The sequence below is a fragment of the Dromaius novaehollandiae genome, chromosome 4, assembly GCF_036370855.1.
Source record: "Dromaius novaehollandiae isolate bDroNov1 chromosome 4, bDroNov1.hap1, whole genome shotgun sequence".
NCBI classification, from domain to species: Eukaryota; Metazoa; Chordata; class Aves; order Casuariiformes; family Dromaiidae; genus Dromaius; species Dromaius novaehollandiae.
In genome coordinates, this window is record NC_088101.1 from 36,316,915 (window position 1) to 36,336,632 (window position 19,718).

Genomic DNA, 19,718 nt, shown 5'->3' on the forward strand with positions numbered 1-19,718 from the left:
AGCCAAAATCTGTGTTTCAGATTTACACTGTATCTTAAACATAGTTCATGTTTGTCCTGCCAACTTTTCTATCAAGTGAGCAAATCATGGATCTGTGCTTTCTGCTATTAAAAAAAAAAATCCAAAACCCACAGTGGAAGAGAATACTGATCAGAAAGAAATCCAAAGAGAAAAGTCCCAGAAAAGCAAATGTGATTCTTTGTACTCACTATCATCTGCGTCAGCCAAGATGACTACTTTAGCGCTTGGGAATTCAGTGCCGATTTGGCCTCCCACTGGCATGCTCAGAGACACATTGAAGATCTCGTCTTCCTCATAGAGAGAGTCATCAATAATTATAATACGACAGATTTTCTCAATTTCATCCTTATTAAAGTGAACAATGCTGGTATGATCCTCAGGACGGGAGATGTAGTCAGAGTAAGACAAGACAGTAGATGGAACTGTGCCTGTAGCAGAACCTATACGGAGATAATGAAAAAACAAATTAACGGGACTCAGGCAAATTAGAAATAACATATAAGTTGCCTGCAAAAATCCCTTGTTCCAACTACTGAAGTCAGTAGAAATACCTGCTGACTACCAACAGCTGGATTTGCTTTCTTACCTACCTAAATATGAATATTATGCTGAATGATCTCTTATTTAGCTAGATAACATACCTTGGTGTGTGGAACAAATGACCATTAATTCTTGACTGACATCTCCAGATCTTCTAATAGGAATCTGCAGCTCACCAGTATCTTCCTCTACTCTATACTCCAGCTGAGGAATATACACTGTCGATTCTGAGAAGAAAAACAGGATGAGAGAAGGGGAGACCCAGGCTGAACATGAACGAAATTACATACAGAGTATGAATTTGGCCAGGGAAGAGATTTAATAAGAAGTGCCAATTTCTTGTTCAGCTAGGTGAAGCTTTAAGTCAGGACTGAATAAAAACTGAACAACAACAGTCTGAAGACAGACATGGAATATGGGTATTCACGGGACCCGCAAGCGAGTAGCACTGTGCCTAATCGCAAATTTTGCATCAGGGAATGGGAAGTGACACATACCATCACCAGGGTCCACAATCTCAACTGTTGCTGCTACTGGAATCTCAAGGGCAGCCATAACAGGATCAGACAAAACAATCTGGAATGTTTCGGATGCTTCATATTCATTGTCTATAAAAATCCTCACGCGCCAGGTAGCAGAAGTCTGTCCTGGATTGAACTGGACCTGTTTCTGAGCTTTCCCTCTGAAATCTTTGTCCTTTACTGCTGTACCATCTTTGGTTCCAATACCTGAGTAAAAATTTGGAGGAATTACTCTCTGCACATTTTAATATTTTAATCAAATTAAAATTAAAATTAGTTTTCAAATAATAATCTGCCAATTATGAAACTTCAGGAAAACAAGCTGTTAAGATGATTATATTGCCCTTTCTTTAGCACTATGTTGTATAGCTCATAAAAAACACGTAATTAGGATAGGGTCCTGCAAACAATTGTGTACATAACAAATTTTTTATTTGCATGAATAATTCTTCTGACTTTCACCTCCTGGGTACTTAAAACCTACATAAACATCAACAAAGTTATTGAGGCCTGAGGATATTTATCAAATAAAAGTCCTGTTCAATAAGGCCAAGTTTCCTGTACGTATAAAAATTTGTTGATCAAGTTTTCCAGTTATGCCTTTAGAAAAGATGCATCAGCCTGTTAGACATTTATGCATGCCAATTAAGGCATTTAAGGCTTCACCAAAGGTATAATTTAGTCACTCACATATAAAAAAAAAATCCAATCACAAAAACCTCCATCTCATTCGAAGGCAAATCAATCATTCTGTTTACTACTTTGTGCTTACAGTTTCTGTTATTGCTCTGTATCCATTGTTGTGCTCTTATACATTTAAGATTTGTAAAATTCCCTCACTGTCACCTGTACATTAAGTACGCCCTAAAGACTTTTCCCATCTGTCCAAGTCTTATTTTTGCAGCTACTATCCTAGCTAGATAAGTAAATACTCTGGATATTTGACAAGAAATTGCTGGTTAGTGAGACAGAACAGCATTCTCAAAGTCTATCTTTACATCACACTGTAATAGCAAAATTACTTTTTCTCTTCTCGCCCCCATTTTTTATTTCTCATGCAACTCTTAACTGCAATAACTAGTTGGATTTCTATCTCCACTGGGAATCCTTTCACTGTACAAGTTTAAAAGCTTGTACATTCTTACCTTAATAAAAGACATAGGAGGGTTAGTTGCATAGTGATTCTAGTGCTATAGATGAATCCATTTAGTTCAAAGTAGATAAGCAGCAACTGAGTATTTAACTCAAAGTAGGTTTTGCATACCATTTACATCAGGTGGCTAGTGATGCACCCTACATTCATAAAATTATTACTGAATGTAAGAGTAAGAACAATATCCAGAAATGTAAGAGTAAGAACAATATCCAGAAATTTGCACATGCTTTATTGGAAATTCAAGCACAGCATGCCACAACTGTTACTGTTACTTAATGCAGTATACACACACAATTTTTTTGAAATTTTTTGATTTTTTTGAATTGAGAATGTAAAATACTTTGAAGATATATAATAAAAAGGCAGTCAGAAAAGTTTTTTTTAACATAAGACCTTTTACACTTTTTTTTAGCCTGCATAATTTTATAGCTAGCTTTTTTGTTTGTTTTAATCAAATGCTCACACATACTGGCAGAATCCAGCCGGGGACGTAATGAAGCAAGCGTCTAACGTACCATGGGGTTTTGAAGTCCATTGCTGCCTTTGGGTTTTAACCCAGCATTAGTTCACATATACAAGCATCTTTTTATTAATTGGTGGTGTTGGTGGTGATGTTCAACACCAAAAATTATGACTCACTTTACCTCCCCCGATGGAGAATAACTAATCCCTCTCAAGTCAATGCCCTACCTGTTTGTGAAAGAATCTGAGTGGCTAGCAAAGAGCTTCTGAAAGCGGTGAAGTATGCTATCATTCCTATACTAGAATTCATTCTTCTACCTCATAACTACTTAGGTATTAAATGTGTGATTTAATACTCAGATAATAGCCTGATATGTCACATTTGTGTTTTGCAAAACAAATATTGCCATGTATGGGATAAAATGATAAAAAGCCTAAAACCTTAAACTTTTTTTCTTTTCCTTTGTTTTTAAAATGAGGGAGAAAAAGGATGTTTCTGCTTAGTGCTGAGTTGCTCCACTGGTGCAAAGAGGACAAAAGTGAGATGCTTACCTTTAGGGATTTCTATGATCTCTATTTACTTGACTGCAAAGCTGTCATGAGTGGGACCTCTGCTATCCCACGATATCACACTCATAACTTCAGTGTGCTCCACACCTACCACCTTTGCTAGCAGATGGCCCTTTGAGAATTACAAGTAGCTTTTCATACAGTTCAAAGGTCTGTGTAATGCTGCCTTTGTAAGACAGGAGCTGTAGCTAACTTCTCCACAAATTGGTTCTGCAAGCAGAGACCAGCTGCTTCAAGTCATCTAGGACAAAGAATGCTTTATCTATTTATGTGTTTATTTTTAAACTAAAGTGAAAACATTATGAAATGTATCCTCTTGCTAAAACAACAATTGTCATTTTTAAAGACGGAATGGACAGAGAACAGGAGACACTTGAAGCATCCCAGTTCTTGTTTCATTGTTTAGCAACTTCAGAAGAGAGACACCGAGGCAAAGAGCAGAAATTTATTTTGATGATCTGCTCTTACTTCTACTAATACATACACAGGACCTGGGGGATTTCATCCAAGGAGGATGGTACTGCCTAAAGGAGGTTTTATATAAAAATTTATATATAAATATGTCTGTATACACTTATCTATCTATATACAGATGGATAGATACAGATGTAGAAATAAACGACAACAAAAAAACCTGTTTCCATGTAATGCATTCATTTAGATTTCTAGGGTGGCAACAGTGGAAAATGAAATACAGAGCCATGTTTGAGCAATAAAAATTTATATCATTGTTATGGTGATTCTTTGGCACATATTAAGTAAACAGAGGAGCTGGCAACTATGGAACAGCTCCTTAACAGCTGCCTTTCCAGGTGCGAGAAATTTTAAACATTAGAGATCTACTTACTGGTAAAAGAGCTCTCTCCCAGATATCCTCTGCGCCTGATGGTCACCTCCAAAAATTTGGAGTTCTCATCTACAATATAGTACTCCTTCTCCAAGGAAATCCAAGCCCAGTTCAGTCGAAAGGGTTGACTCCCTAACATGTTCCCCCCTGTGAAAAACCACAGAAAAACCATCCTGAATACTACATCTAGTTAGTAAAACACAATTAGAATTTCCTGAAGTCATTGCTTAAATATACTTGTACCAGCATCAGGACAAATCCAGTCTACTTGTTCATCTATGTATACGAGGGAAAGAGATACATAACACTAAAAACAACATCCCACTCTCCAAAACCTTCCAGTGCCAACCTCTCCACGTCTTACACAGGCTGAAGGCTAGTTCAGGGTCACTGCCTGCGCTTTAGCACTCCAACTCCCTAACTCATTAACTATTAAATATTGCTCCCGAAGACTAGTTTTGCAAAGATTATTTCTGTCAGGAGCAGGATTAAGCTGTGACAATAACTCTTTGGGAGGCTTTGGGCAGGTCACATTGTAGTCTTACATTAATGACTCTTTTTAACAATGCTAGTATGTGCCCATCGACACCAAGTAACAACAATGACCTGAATTCAGCTTCTCCTAGTAAATGTAGGCAACATGTAGTATCACATAGGGAAGATACCACATCCTGAATTATGAATGATGAATTGTGCACAATATTTGGAAGTTGTGACTAAGCTGCTCTTCTTGTTTTCAGGAAAATCATTTATTAAAAATAGTAGTTAGTCTCTATTACATGAAGGAAAACAGGAAAAAAATCAAATTATGAACATAATGCTATTTAAAACTAATAAAGCCAACAACATTTAGTTTGTGATTTTCTTCTACACTGTTCACCACTTATCTAACAAATTACCACATATATATATTTCCATATTCAGCAGTTCTAAATTAGTAAAGAGGAGTATGTTAATACCCAAAATGACAGGACACTTTTTTCATTTTGTGCTGATATAGTACTTCCAGCCACTATCTCAGACTTTGTTTTAGCTTGGGTAGCTAGCACTCTTTCTATACAACTCCACAAGTGAAGCAATGTTTCTTCACAATAGCTGCTCGCACACGTGAGCATATTTGCAGTTGACCTGGATTTGCAGGATAGCTAAAACTCACTGAAATGGATTAGGAATGCAGGAAAAAAGTGCAGGGGAATAAACAGGGAAGGGAATAAAAGGAGTGAAAAGTTTGAGAAGCGCAGAATGAAGAAAGAGCAAAAACCCACCAGCTCAGAAAAGAAAGTAAATATACATATGTATGAAAGGGAAAACAGTTCCAAAAGTAAGATCATTTAGAAAAGGTGATGAGATGGAGGAGAAAATCTGAATTAATGACTAACTTTAGCTAGAAAATTAAGCAGTAAAGTCATAAAAGGGCACTCATCTCCCCACTACTAAAAATCTTCAAAATTTCTTGGGCAAGGTAACAGGGGATAGGTTAGGAATAATTGAACACAGTTTGTTGGGAAATCATCAGTTTGTCTTTCTGTCTCTATTTGGAACATAATGAATCTTCTATTATGTCTCAAAGAGGGTTTTTTTTTTCAGATAACTCATCCTCCAAGAAATTAAAAACAAAACAAAACAACCTCCCCCTTCACTTTTCCATGTATTGACATAGATAAAGTTGGAAAGGGTTTGGGGGGGCGGGGAGGGGTTGGTTGGTTGGTTGTTTTTTGCTGTTGTACAACACAATGCCAGGCTGTATTGTAATGAGTGAGTACTCCCAGGCTGGTATTTGTTATAAGCGAATATTTTTGCTCAGAAAGAACAAGTGGCCGTTCTGAGCAGATCAGCTGAACAGCTGCTGTGAATCCCTAATCATCTTTAATCTTCCTTCTTCACAGGCATGCACATAAGGTCTAATATGTTACTCAGGCAAGAAGCAGGCACGCATCCTACTAGACTCAGGAAAACTTTGTTCAAAAATATTTTCTGTGACACTTAAATAAAAATGCAAAAACAGAAACAACTTCAGAAGAGATTCATAAAATTTAGAAATGGATGTACAGAAGCTTGCAACAAGCCCAGAAATTTTTGTTTCAGCAAAAGAGAACTCAGTATTTGCAGCAAATCATCATCACTGCATTTCTAAGTAAACTGGTTTCACTGATAGAGTGGAGTTGCATTTAATAGTATAATTAGGAGAAACATCAGGAGAAAAGTAGTTTTGTATCATGCGATTCCTAAGGGTTGTCTAATTCTTGCCACCGTCTATGGTGGCACCTTCTATGCCACCTATGACCTCAGACACAGATAAGTGCAGTCTACCCATGACACGGCCTATGTAGAAACATTCCCTCTTTTAGAAGAGGATGGAAAAAATTAAAAATTGAGGGCTCAAGAAGGGGAGCTGGGGCAGGGACAGAGAAGGATACATGCTACCAAGGCACTCCTTACCACTATCTGTGGAATTTCCAGTTGTCCTGTAGAGCAACTTTATATCATTACAGAGATACAAACCAAATTTATCAGAGGTCACCTACATACATATTCTTACATAGCCTGCTTATTATGAGTTAGGTCTGACTCCTACTCTTCGTTTAATTTACGTTAAGAACAAATTAAGTTTCTCCATGTAACCAAGCAGCTCAAACAACGACCGTCTGCCCCAAAATCAGGCCTACGATCCAGCAAAGATACATACAAGAAACGTGGGAAGGAGGAATTTTGCTAGCTATTACTTCTTACAAAAGTCTCTGTGTCTGGAAAGACACAAAGGAAAAAAAGAGGAAGAAGCAAGAGAAAATGAAAGACAGAGTAAAGGAACATTAGAATAGGAGATGTTAAAAAAAAAAAAAAAAGGAAAAGGAACCTGTCCCTGAGGAAAGCTAAGAGTAAGCACTTTAAGACTTGATCAAAAAGACACGTGAAAGTGTAAGCAGAAATACTGTCTCTTGTTTGATTTTGCAGTGTTTCTGGTAACAACATTTTGTACAGCCTCTGGAAAGGTGACCTTTAATCACTTTTCAAGTTAACTAGAACAGACAGAAAACACTAAATTTTTGGCTAACCAATTTTGTGTCAGAAAATACTTCTATCAAAAAGAAACTGAGAAACTTCCTTGCCAATTTTTTGCCCAGAGGATTCTTGGATTTTTATTATGCAAAAGACTATTAAGCAAATACACCATCTGTGAAACATGACAAGTGCTCCTTCAAAAATATCCACAGATGAAACTAATGAGAAAAAGTCTCTGCTTTGCTGAACTGCATTTGGCCTAAAAGAAATCATGGGAACTGTGGAAATTTGTTCTTCCATGACCTTATTTTTTTGTATGGATTATATTAAAAGCTATATTCCAAAGAACCACCTTCATTTCTATGTCTTGGTTAATTACACAGACCACTATAGAAGAAGCAATACCAATTCATTTAATTAGACAGTCTAAATTGTGCAGTATTATGAACAGTTTATTTTATGATAAATCCATTTATGAACAATCCATCACTCCAGACTATTTTAGCAGAGATTTCTTATTAATGCTTCACAATAATAAATACATTCAATAATTCTGCAAGCATTTTGCACAGATAAACTGCCAAAACTTACCTGATAAATTCTTCATTATCAATTACTTCCCCAGTCATCATCTTGCATATATTCATGGTCTGTCTGGGCTTTGATCCTAATCCAACCTAATGCATCAGATTTAATTTATGCTTTCTCACAGTATCAATATTTCAAAAGCCATCAATCCATTCGCAAGCTGTCATCTCTGGTTACCTATACAAACGATTTGCCAAAACTCTAAACTATCACACAAATGATATACGCTAAGACTGCAGTTTTGATGCACAAAAAAACAGAGATAAAATAGTTTTTTTTTGCCTTGAACCCAGAATAAATAAAAGCTGAAGGTATAGAAACTAATACAAACCATAAACATAGGAAAATATGAAGAGTTGTGAGCAGGGATATAAGTGTCTGGCACCACAATCTCTTAAATGCAAACATGGCACACAATTGCTGCTTCCATCTAATAATATCATATGACAATATGATATGGCAATATCATATGACAAATATAAATAATAGTACAATATAACATTCAGGGGATAATTCAGATTTCACACATTGCTGTTTTTTTCAATAGAGTTCCTTGACTTACTTCAGAAGCAAGAACAGGGTTCAGGAAAGATGTCTGAAGATGATAGATCTAACAAGAACAATGTTATTTGACAAAGTCAAGGTTGGAAGATAGACTAGTACAACCGACCAGCTATTCATCACTGCCATCTTTAAAAAAGTGTGTTCTTCATTTAGTCGCTCTCCAATCGGTACTCATCACAGTTACAAATGTGATCCCTGCCTTGGAGAACAATTCTTTGAATCTCTGACTGTTTTAGGGAAAAGCAGGAGGAAAGATCAATGGATGTGTTCATTATATACAATACTCCTGCATACTGCATATTGAACAAGATATAATCTCAGTTAGGTTGTTATATTGTCAGCACTAAAATACATTAAATTTCATTAACAATCAAATCAATTAGACAGGAAAGGTTTATTACCAAGTTTATCATTTTCTGTGTAATGATAACATCATGACTGACAACATGCATGTCCTGAGCACAAAGAATGCAATTACTCTATGGTAATTGTAACTTAGGGCAGAGCTTTTATTATAAACAAAAAATCTCTAAATTTTCTAAAAGGTGACTAAGATTGAGTGCTAGCCTGAGATAAAACTGACCATTTGTAATGCAAATGGCGGCTTTAGTCATAAATTAAGTTCCTCCCCTGAGTCAATGCTCCTTTAGCAACATATTTTAATAGGCATTTCAAGTCCCTGAAGAGGTTTGGTCTTTACAGAGACACCTTGGAGACGTTGTAAATCAAGGGTCAGTGCAGGAGTTTTTGTTATAGTGTGACCTTTAAAGTATTCCAGCAGCAGGCAGCCGACTGATTCATAGTTTGAATCTGCAGCGTTCCATAAGCACGATGGTTGTCTTGGAAAGTTATGCATTTGTAATTCCCTAAATTACATCATCGTGTCGAAATGTAGAAACATAGTCGATACTACAGGTAGTCATTAGGGAATGTTTCTTAAAATGGCATACTAGAGACTGAACGACTGGCAACACCTCTGAAGTGAGAAAGAACTTTGCCATCTGGGAATAGTAAGAATAACTTACTTATTATCTGCAGTCGTGAAGAAACTTCATAAACCTTTACAGCATCAGAAAAGGCAGCTGCCTAAATACAGAGATATTTCTTTCCTGGACAAGCCTGATGTAACTGCTGCTGACCTGAGGATCCACTTCTTGAATAACATGGTGAAATACACATTGGGTCAGGGGGGCACAAGCCAGAGCAATGGATTGCAACATAGCTGACCTTGGAAAGTTTTAGTCTTATCACTGGTGCCATTTAATATCAAAAGATACGTGAAAAGTCAAATACCCTGAAAAGTATTTTCCTAGTCCTAGCATTGGAAGTAGACAGTCCTGCTCTCTTCCACCTCATCCCTGTACTGTGCAGCCAACCAGGGCAAGGGAGTGCAGGCCCCGCATCAGGACGAGCATAAGGCCTGTTTCTTCCGTGTACACAGAGGTGAAGCTGAGCACAGGAGAAGCCAAGACCGCCTATGCCAGGACGAGTGCTATCAACACAGAGGGTGTGCCTCTCAACTCCTGGAGACCTCAGCAGAGGTTCGCCTCTTGGAACACAACCCATTTAAAGCTTCCTTTGGAGATACGGCTTTGGAGCAATGTCTGGTCTACATGTTCTGTCAATTAAAGTATGTTCACTTAATTTTTTACAGATGAATAACAATACTGTAATGCATTTTCTACTGTTTCAAAATAGCTGACTTCTAAAAACAGCTAACAGGCTGAAACAAATGGAAAATATTAGACTGATATCAGAGTCTAATGCTGAGAAGCTCTGTGCTGATACTGACAATGAACTTCAAGGAAATCTGAGTGAAACCACATAAAAAGTTTGCAACTGCTCACTATTTCAATTCTCATTTTGTATAACTCAGCCCAAGTTCTAAACATCTAACACTAAATTCCGTAGTATTCAAAAAACATTTTGGATACTACAGGAAATGCATGTTGAATAAAAGAAATACATTTGTATTCTGTTTGTGAGAGTCTGCAGGGTTATTATATGGAAGAGGTATATGTTCTTTTTTCTTCCCTTGGACAGTTTCCATATTTCTTCCTTATTTCCCCCTACTTTCCCTATTTCTGGATAGTAATAGCAAAAGAAATGACTACACCTACCTGAATGTATCTCACACATACATGGCACAATCAATATCCAATAGAAAAGCATATAAACACATTTTAAAGTTAATTAGGGCTATACTATTTACGAATACCCTCTGGACTCAAATTTTGCTTTGAATTTATGTTTCAATTCTTATTTGCCATCTATTTATTCTGATTATTCACCAGATGTTAAGGGAATTATAGTGGAATCTCTTCTCCTCTAATTACAAAAGGTTAAACCAGAAGCTATTTCACACCATTTCAAATCCTCATGTTTAAAATTACCTTGTCTAGCAAAGCTTATGGAACAGAAATATTTTCATTTTAATAATACTTTAAAGAAAATTACCTACTTATACTGTCAAAGACATTAGAAAGATAAATTATAGGCCCATGAAGGTGCTAGCAAAACCTCCCATAGCAAACCAGCACAGATATAAACCCAGTCTCCTGCAAGTAATGATTGCCAGCATGATAAATTGTGAGTGTGATAGTGAAAGACTAGCATGAATTCCTAAATATTTCTTCAAGGTAGATTACTTTTTAGACTTAAACAGCTTAACTTGAAAAAACAAACAAACAGAAAAACCCAACACTTACTCAGACTGACAAAGGTTAAGCAAAAACAGAAAAAAAAAAAAACTTTAAAAAACAGACTTGCTATCTGTCAAAGCAACATGTTAAAAAAACTTGACCCTTCTTGCAAGGTCAAAATTGACCAAAGCAACTCTCCAAAAGCAATAGTGTAAGACTTCAGAAACATTTACTCAGTATCTTTGGGTGAACCGAAATCCAATACTGCTAATGATATCTGGTAAGCAGACAAAATGAAACTAACTTTATCTTCTGATAGCAGAAATTGTCCGAAGGGTTGACCTACATCAGCTTTCCTAAGAAGAAAGATCTCACACCCAATAAGGAAGAAAGTAGCTGTGAGGAAGAACTTTGCTACTGCCCCATATTCACAGTACAACACTAGCTGACTGGAGTAGCTGCCTTTTTCTTTAGTTTCCATTCGACTTCTGTTACTGTTTTGAAGTGGTGACAAGTATTTCAGTGCCCCAGATACAAAATCTTGCTGTTTTGTTTTATTTATCTCATAACAACTGAAATGTGTATACCTGTATATATATACACCTGCATACATTCAATAAGAAACTAAAGGCTTCTACCATTTCATCTTATAGTTGCAACAAAATGGCTGTGGAACACACTAACTCATCCATAATGGGAAAGGAAAACAAGTGCATAAATCCAATTAAAAAAAAGATTGTGTAAAAACAGTTCTTTACAAATTCCTAAAAGCCTCTAAGTAATTCCTAAAAGTCTCTAAGAGTCTACTAATGTTATCTTTTAAATCTCTCAGGCTAATATTGTCAAAAGAAAATGTAAATAGACCAAGACATTAACAAGTTCTAACCAGTGACCTCAGAGGAATGGCAAAACAGAGCCATTCCACGGACTCTTCCTTTCACATCATTTTTCTTCAATCCCACTCCTGCTCTCACTTGCACACTCTCTTGCCCTCTCCAAAGGTTTGTCTTATGGCTAAACGGGCAGAGGAAAAAAAAACTGTAATACAATGAGAAAACCAAGAAAACCATGTTCCAGTGCAAGCAAAGTAGTCGGGATTTGGTAAGTTAGAGAAATGGAAGATTTTGCTTTTAGGCTTTTATTGTTCTCGCTGAACTCTTCTGCTGCAAGCACTGAACCAACAGAATACAGTGCACTGGTTGAACTTCCCACAGAAACAGCCAAAACCATGAAGTCCATTGACGAAGTATGATGGAGGGAGACTTGAACAAGTTATGGCTGTAACACATAAGAGTTGATCTGTAATAACTCTATGTACAAGCTCTGATCCTGCAGCAAATGAAAAAATTAGTTACCTCAGTCCCACTTCCTTGAGTTATAGAGGTATTGTGAGAAAACGGATGGCACGTGAACCCGTGATACTCTCGAAGCCATGCTTTAAACAAGTGTTAGTACCATTCTGAGTAGGATCGTATCTGCGAAACTCACATCCTTCTCACATTCTTGCATTGCAATCAGAAAAACAATCTATTTATGAAGACCGAAGCCCTAATAATCTCTGTGGTAGTTATACAAAAGTACAAAAATTGATTTGACAATTTGCTTGACACAATAATGATACATAAGCTGGCAGCAGTGTGTTAGCTGGTAACAGCCACCAGCAGTATCTTAATCAAGTATTTAGTTTGCTCTCAAAAGCATAAGAGAAATCTTCATTATATTTTGTAGTTGCTTTCCCTAATGTTACCCAGATACAAGAGAGTAGGAATCTGTACATATTTTGTCTCCTACCATTAGGAGACCAATAAAAATGAAGACAAACAAAATGCTTGCATAATGCTCTAAAAAAAAAAAAAAAAAAAAATTACCTCTAGTATGTGCTGTAGTAAAAAAAAAAAAATGCCCCAACAGACTGAATTAGTTCATGGTATCAAACCATATTAAACCAAAAATCTCTTCAGGCTTCTTATGAATAATTAAAGAAAAGAGAAAAAACACTGAAGAACATTTACTAGTGCACTCTGACAAGGAGGGCTAGGTTTCATGGGTACTTCACATTAACATTAACAATCAATTAACAACAAGGTGACAAGAATCACTGAAGAACACCTCCATGGAAATGAAGTTTCAGTCACCTATTAAAAGAAAACCAAACCACAGAATTCAATGATAAAAAGTCTTTTGCTGCTACAACTATTTAATCACATCCTTAATATATGCAAGTTGGTGCTCTTTTTTGCACTCCGCATGCAACAATGTGCCACCCACCACGGTAGGTGACTCCTGAGGTTCAGTAACCAAGCAACTTTCCAGCTGCTTTGCACTCTCAGAAGCCTTGTGCACATGGAAGACATTTACTGAGGACCTGTGCTGTTGCTTCTGTTCAGAAAACGTTAGGGTCAATAAGGCCTAATCAAAGCTCACTTGGTTTCTTGAAAAACTTCCACTGACTTCAAAAGCTTTTTACCAGGCTCTTGGATGAGAAAGGACACGAAGACAGAGACAGGAGAAAGGAAAGGACTGAAACAAAATTTTAAGTCATACTGTGTAGCAAGAAAGCATAGCTTTAGCTCTTTTTGTTGAGTATGTTTTTAAAATTCTATGCAAATACAATTCATTGGGATCTTGTAGGTAAATACAGGTAAAATGAAAAGCAGACATGCAGACAGTTCAAAGACAGCAGCTAAATCTATGCATAGGTGATGGGAAGAGCAGCTGGGCCACCACAGGTGATAAAGGTATTTGCTAAAGAAAGAGAAGAACTTTAACTTTTTTTTTTTTTTTTTTTTTTTTTTAATATATAGCCTACTTTAAAGAAAATACAAGAGAGATTACTGTAGCATTGGCAGGGCAAAAAGTAGGTTCTAGTGCAATTACCAGATAAACAATATACAGCAAAACGTTTGTTTCAATGATTAATTTTATGTCAAGTTTAGTCCAATAACAAAATACTAGCAAGGAATTATTTAATGCGCATGATTTTGAAAAGTTAAAACACAGTTCTTTGTACTCTGTTTTGTATGATTGAAAACAAGTACTCAGCCATAAAATCCTCTACATATAAAGAAATGGGTATTAAACCTTGCCATTTTCCTGTGTATTTGTTTAGTTTCTCTATACTGTACTCTTAAGATATTCTCAAGTGACTACAGTTTCCTTTTATATTATACAGTTTCCTTTTATATTAGTATGTGTCTTTATAGCTGCATATGCCAGCACCAATGTTTAAATGTGATATTTAACTTTGAACAGGCATGAAAATGTAATAGTAGTGCTAAGAAGTGGTTCATTAGCGTGCGTCTTTGAACATGAATAGAGTGATCTCAGATGAAGACCAATGACGGCAAAAGCATAGCTGCCCAGATTGCCCCAACAATTATGAGAACGAAGCCGTGCAGCAGATCCCAGCTAGTTAACAAATTAAAGATTTAACACCATTCACTACATTCAATGCAAACACTCTGGGGGGAATTTTTGTTTTGTTTGAAACCCAGTATGCAAATGGTTCTGCAATAGTCACAGTTCTGACAAGAAAATATTGTGAAAAAGTTTGTGCTTAGACTGCACCAATCCCTTTCTCTCCCTTTAAATTACTTCGGTCTGCCCAAAGTATGATAAATGTCATTAATATTAATACTTTACAGTTTAATTTTTACCATTAAGGTTTTGAAAGCTTTTAGTGAAATACAAAAGATCACACATCAAAATGAATCTGAATTCAGAAATAAGTGGATGTGTTTGTGGATTTGCAACTAAAGCATATAGGAGTTCTGAGAAAAGACTGACAGGAAGAAAAAAAAAATCAGAAAGTTTTCTCCTTGAGGTCAATATCACTGTTTCAATCTAGCAACCCTATGGAACTGAAAAGAAATTTCTAAAGAGACATAATATTGGCCAAAACTCCCTTCCAGTTGACATCTTCCAAATTAGGTCTCATTGTGATGATACTGAATAGGTCCTGAGTGAGGCAATTGTTAGGATTTAGAGAGCCCCGATTATAATCACATTCACATTGCAGAAACTCCAGAATCACTCTTTTAGAACCCATTTTAATTGTTTAAATTTTTGAATTTAACAGTACAACCACAGTCAAATCTAATCTAAACCCTAGGCCTCTCATGCCATTGTAATCAGAAAAAGAAACAGTCAGTAGAGTCATATCAACCTGAGATGAGAGTCAGAACTTCTTTCTTTTAGTGGAGAAAGCCATCAAAAAAAAAACCCAAACAAAACATACAGTTTTCTTATTTAGATTCATGGCTGGTGAGTGAGCAACTCTCCAAGCTGGTTCCATTTCAGAATCACCAAGACATCTTTGCTGCTTCTTGCAGGCCTTGCAACATCCCAGAGGAAAAACAGAACGCACTTTATGGGAACACAGAGGACAGCACCTTCACAGTACTTGCTCCACATACAGAGCAGTTTCCTCACAGGCAGCTTACAGTGTAAGTAATACTCCTCTGGGTGTCCACTCCAGCTTCAGACACACATCCTACTTGTGGCACATGCATAAATGGTACAGCTTTGAACGCAAGGGAATCTAGCAGAGAAGAATCTCACTCCAGAAGGACAGGTGCTGTACACAGCAGAAAGGAATGAGGCTTCTACGAATATGAGCTTCAAGCTTTTGAGAACCGAAGTTCTTAAATACCAAAAAAGCCACAATTGAGAAGATGACAACTCTGTGCAAATACCCAGCATGTCTGAGTGAAGAAGTGAAGACAGCAATTCGGAAAACAGCAACACAGGAGCTAATGAGAAACCAAAAGCAATCAGTATAAAAGAGAAGTTACAAGAGCTGAACACTGATAAAAGGAAAGGAAAAACATAAGGAGAAAAGACAGGAAAATCAAAGAAGTACACAAGTTTTGGGTTTGTCCCCAGAGACTCAAAAATCTAAACAACAACACTATTTTTAAATTGAGATGCTAAAATTTCTAATGATGCAGAAAGGACAGAAGTGTTCAGCAGAAATTTCTCTTATCTTTGGACAGAAGCAGAATGATAGACTTGTACTATTTGAGGAGAAGGAACTGCTTTCTAAACTGTCACTAGAGAGGATTAAACATCATGTACTTGGGGTACATGTTTTTAAAAACAACAATCCCACGTAATCGTCAAACACTCATAGTATGCATCAACAACAAAATAACTGAAAGATCTTACTCTTTTTCAGTGAGCGCTATTTGTAAATGGGATCAACAAAGGTTAATACTCAACATTATTTCAACACCTCCAACTGCAAAGTTGTACAGAGATACAAATAATGTAGATAGCATGTACGGAATACTGCACTCTGTCCTGGAAAGCTGCATTTCCGAAAATGGAATGCTTTTCCTTATGCAAAGCAGAAAGGTAACTTGGTAATAAACTTCCACTGGAATACTAGCTACAGAGTTAGAGAATCATCTGGTTTATACAGGGAAGAATAGTGATTAGGAGCATTTAGGTTATTTTACTTCTCTTGTTATTAAGAATCAAGGTTCAGCACACAGTTCTGGCTTCTACATTTAAAAAAGGACTTTGAAAAAGTGGAGTAGAGACAGAGAAGAGCCACAAAAATAATTACTACCCTGTTGAAAAACTATTACGTGTTGGGAATGAAGTATTTATAGAAATATCTACATGGTGCAAAACAATGCTGTGGTAAGAAACCTGAGTTCTCTCTTGCTGGCAAATGGATTTATGCAACAAAGCAGAACTACATGCAGAGGTACCAGTTTGGGTTCTGGAAGGCATACAGTGGCTTTACTATGCTGACTGGATTGCAAAAGCTCAGTCAAATAGAAAACGAAAAGGTAATTTGTTTGCAGAGTATAAATACCCTGACTAGGAGAAAACCATGAGTGATAAACAACTCTTCAATCTAGCACTGTCATGACAAGAATTTGTGGCCCAGAGGTGAAGCTAGACTATTCAAGTTGATGTAAACACATACACTGAGGATGATTAATTACTAGAACATATTAGCATGGAAAGTTAAGGCTTCTCCTTTTATTTATTTACTCTTAATTTAAAAAACAAATCAAGCCCAGATGCCCTCTGGAATGTATGTTAGTTAAGAACAGGTTGCTGGATTTGGTACAAAAATAACTGATTGAAATGACCTAGGATATACAGCTGAAGAGAACAAATGATCTAGTTGCACCCCTTGGCTGCAAACACTGTGGCTATAGGAATTTGCAAGAAATGTCAGATTCAACACACTTTTTTTGAAAACACCCCCAAAAAAAAATCAAAGTGGGGATCTAAGAGAAGGTTGCAAAGTAGGATTGGCAGGGGAGAAAAAGAACAGTCAGAACAGCTTTAGGAAGTGAAGAAAAGAAAGGAGACTGAAAGAAACATGAGTTGGGAAGAAGAGGACATAAAACCTTGAATGAGGTGGAAGTGGAAAATGGTAAGGATTAATGAGAGGACCTTGCAGTCTTGGGGCACAGAGAGGAACATGAAAAGGAAAATATTCAACCAGGAAAGAATACAAGCCTGCCCATGTTACTGGCCCTCAGTCAGGCCCATAAAGCACCTCAAGGTGTCAATAACATCCATATTCACAGTGGGGATAGAAACTGACAGACTTGTGAATTCAGATGTTCTTGGGCCCTAATATTTAAGTATTCTCTGGTTCCAGACTTCCTGATCATGTCCTACATTATGCGCACCACCTTACCCAAGCCCATGAGACATGAAAGTATTACAACCTTATAAAAAACATTTAAGTTCCTTCAAAAAAAAAAAAAAAAGAGAGAGAGAGAGAGAGAGAGAGAGAGAGAGAGAGAGAGAGAGAGAGAGAGAGAGAGAGAGAGAGAGAGAGAGAGAGAGAGAGAACTTTTCTTATAGAGGAGCAGAAACTTGGACTGGCCATGACTATGAGAAGGTGCTAAAATACATCTTTCTGACGTAGGGTAAAATCAGTTATAGCTAAGCTCTATTTATGTTGTGTCTGTTTTTAAAATATTCAAAGACAGAAATTCCACAAGGTTCTGAAACAGTTTGTTCCAATGTTTAATTTCTGTTACTATTAGAAAAAAGTCTTTATTATTGTCAGAAGGAAACTTTACTAACCATAGTGATATACTTCATAGAGAACACTTCATTCTACTCCTCTCACCTGTATTAACAAATATCATAGCCTTTCCCCATCTCTTCTACTCCAGACTGAATACCCGCAAGTCCTTTAATCTTTTCTCACAGGACAAGTTTTCTAGATCTCTGATTATTCTCATTTATTCTCCCAGGACAGTTTCTCCAGATTTTCTACATCTCCCCAAATTCAGACAAAATTTGGCCAAGCAGTCCAGTAGGGGATTTATTAGCACTCAGTGGAATAACTACTTCTTGCAGCTTAAAGACAATACTGCAATCCAGTTCATATATTCCACAACAACGGTTGCTTTTTTCTTTTAAAGGGTGATACACAGGTGATGGCGTGCTTGAGACCCAGTGAAACACTAAGATCCTTTTCTTCAGGACATTATGTATGGATAATTTTTGCACTAATTATCAATCGTATCACAGTTTATAACATTACACCTGTCTTACTGATTTATTTAAACACCACTTCTTCAATTTATCAAGATGATTCCAAACCTTTAATTCTGCTTTTCAGTGGGACTGAAGCACCCCCTGACTTTAGCTTGCTTTAATCTTAACAGGCACATTCTCTTTCTATCACCAAAATCCTGTAGCCTGGATCCAAAGCAGCCACAGCAGGCTCTCACTTGATATATTCTTCCATTTTGACATGACGGAGAATCATAAGCCAGTACAGATCTCCAACTGGATTTTGTACTTACCTAAGTTCATCTGAACAAGTGGTTGTCCCACTGCTTGTAAGCTTCTGGGCTTATGATACAATCTTCCTTCTATGATACAGTCTTCCTCAGTCTACTCCTTCCTTCTCCTCCCTGCTCAGGGCACAGCTAAGTCTCTTTGACCAACTCTCAGGTCTCGCTTCAAGATCACAAGAGAAAGAACGGGCAGTTACCACGGCTGGCAGTTATCAGTGCCCACTTGCTTTGCTTTTGAGGAACTGAGCTGCTTCTACACCAGTTTTTCTTCTCCTTTTAATAAAGATTTTCTTCTGGATTCTTCTATCCTTTTAAGATTCTTTGAGCTTTCCTATGACACCTGTGAGAGTTGTAGCTGGTACTTTAAGTAATATTGATCTGAACCAGGTTTCCCCAAATTTCTTTTGAAACTGTACTGCAAGACACAGCCTTATCTTACAGCTCCCTCCCCTCCAGACAATGCCTGTTACCTTCTTTTAGTTTGACACTAGTTAAATCTTTGATAAACTCATCTGTTACTAACCACCTAGTTATCCAATATATGCTTAAAAACAGCTGCTTCTACATACTTAAAAACAACTTATTTGAAATCACCTAACTTTTCTAAATATTTTCTGATCTGTTTTCTCCCTATTTAACATTTATTGTTAAAGTACAGTAGAGGTTGGAGGGTCCTCTATTACACAGTAGTAAAAATAAAGATCATCCATCAGTAGAAAGAGTATCCAATACCTCAGGGAAAAAAAAGTAGAAATCAAGCCTTATCTTCAGATGGGTAACTTCAAACATTTGAAAAATGTGGCTTTAGAATTGAAAACACTGTAGAGTGCATATCTTGAAACAGCATTAGATGTCCGGATGCATCAAAGCCATGTCAGAAACACTGCAGTGTTTTCATTCCACAACTGCTCACGTTCTCTCCTTTCAGGTGAAACATAATGCCTTTGCAAACATAACTATTAAAATAAAGCCTCTCCACCTAATGGTTTTTCATTCTTGAGGTCAACACAGGTAATATGC

The 19,718-nt window shown here is 36.9% G+C and overlaps 1 protein-coding gene across 1 annotated transcript in view; it reads right to left on the reverse strand.

Annotated features, from left to right (window-relative positions):
• Nucleotides 1-19,718, reverse strand: part of FREM3 (FRAS1 related extracellular matrix 3) — a 64,406-nt gene that overhangs the window by 31,682 nt on the left and 13,006 nt on the right. The window contains exons 3-6 of the mRNA XM_026106150.2: nt 4,118-4,264; nt 1,059-1,289; nt 663-788; nt 210-461 (exon numbers count right to left, since the gene is read on the reverse strand). Of these exons, the coding sequence (XP_025961935.2) occupies nt 210-461; nt 663-788; nt 1,059-1,289; nt 4,118-4,264 (756 nt within the window). The remainder of the gene's footprint in view (nt 1-209; nt 462-662; nt 789-1,058; nt 1,290-4,117; nt 4,265-19,718) is intronic.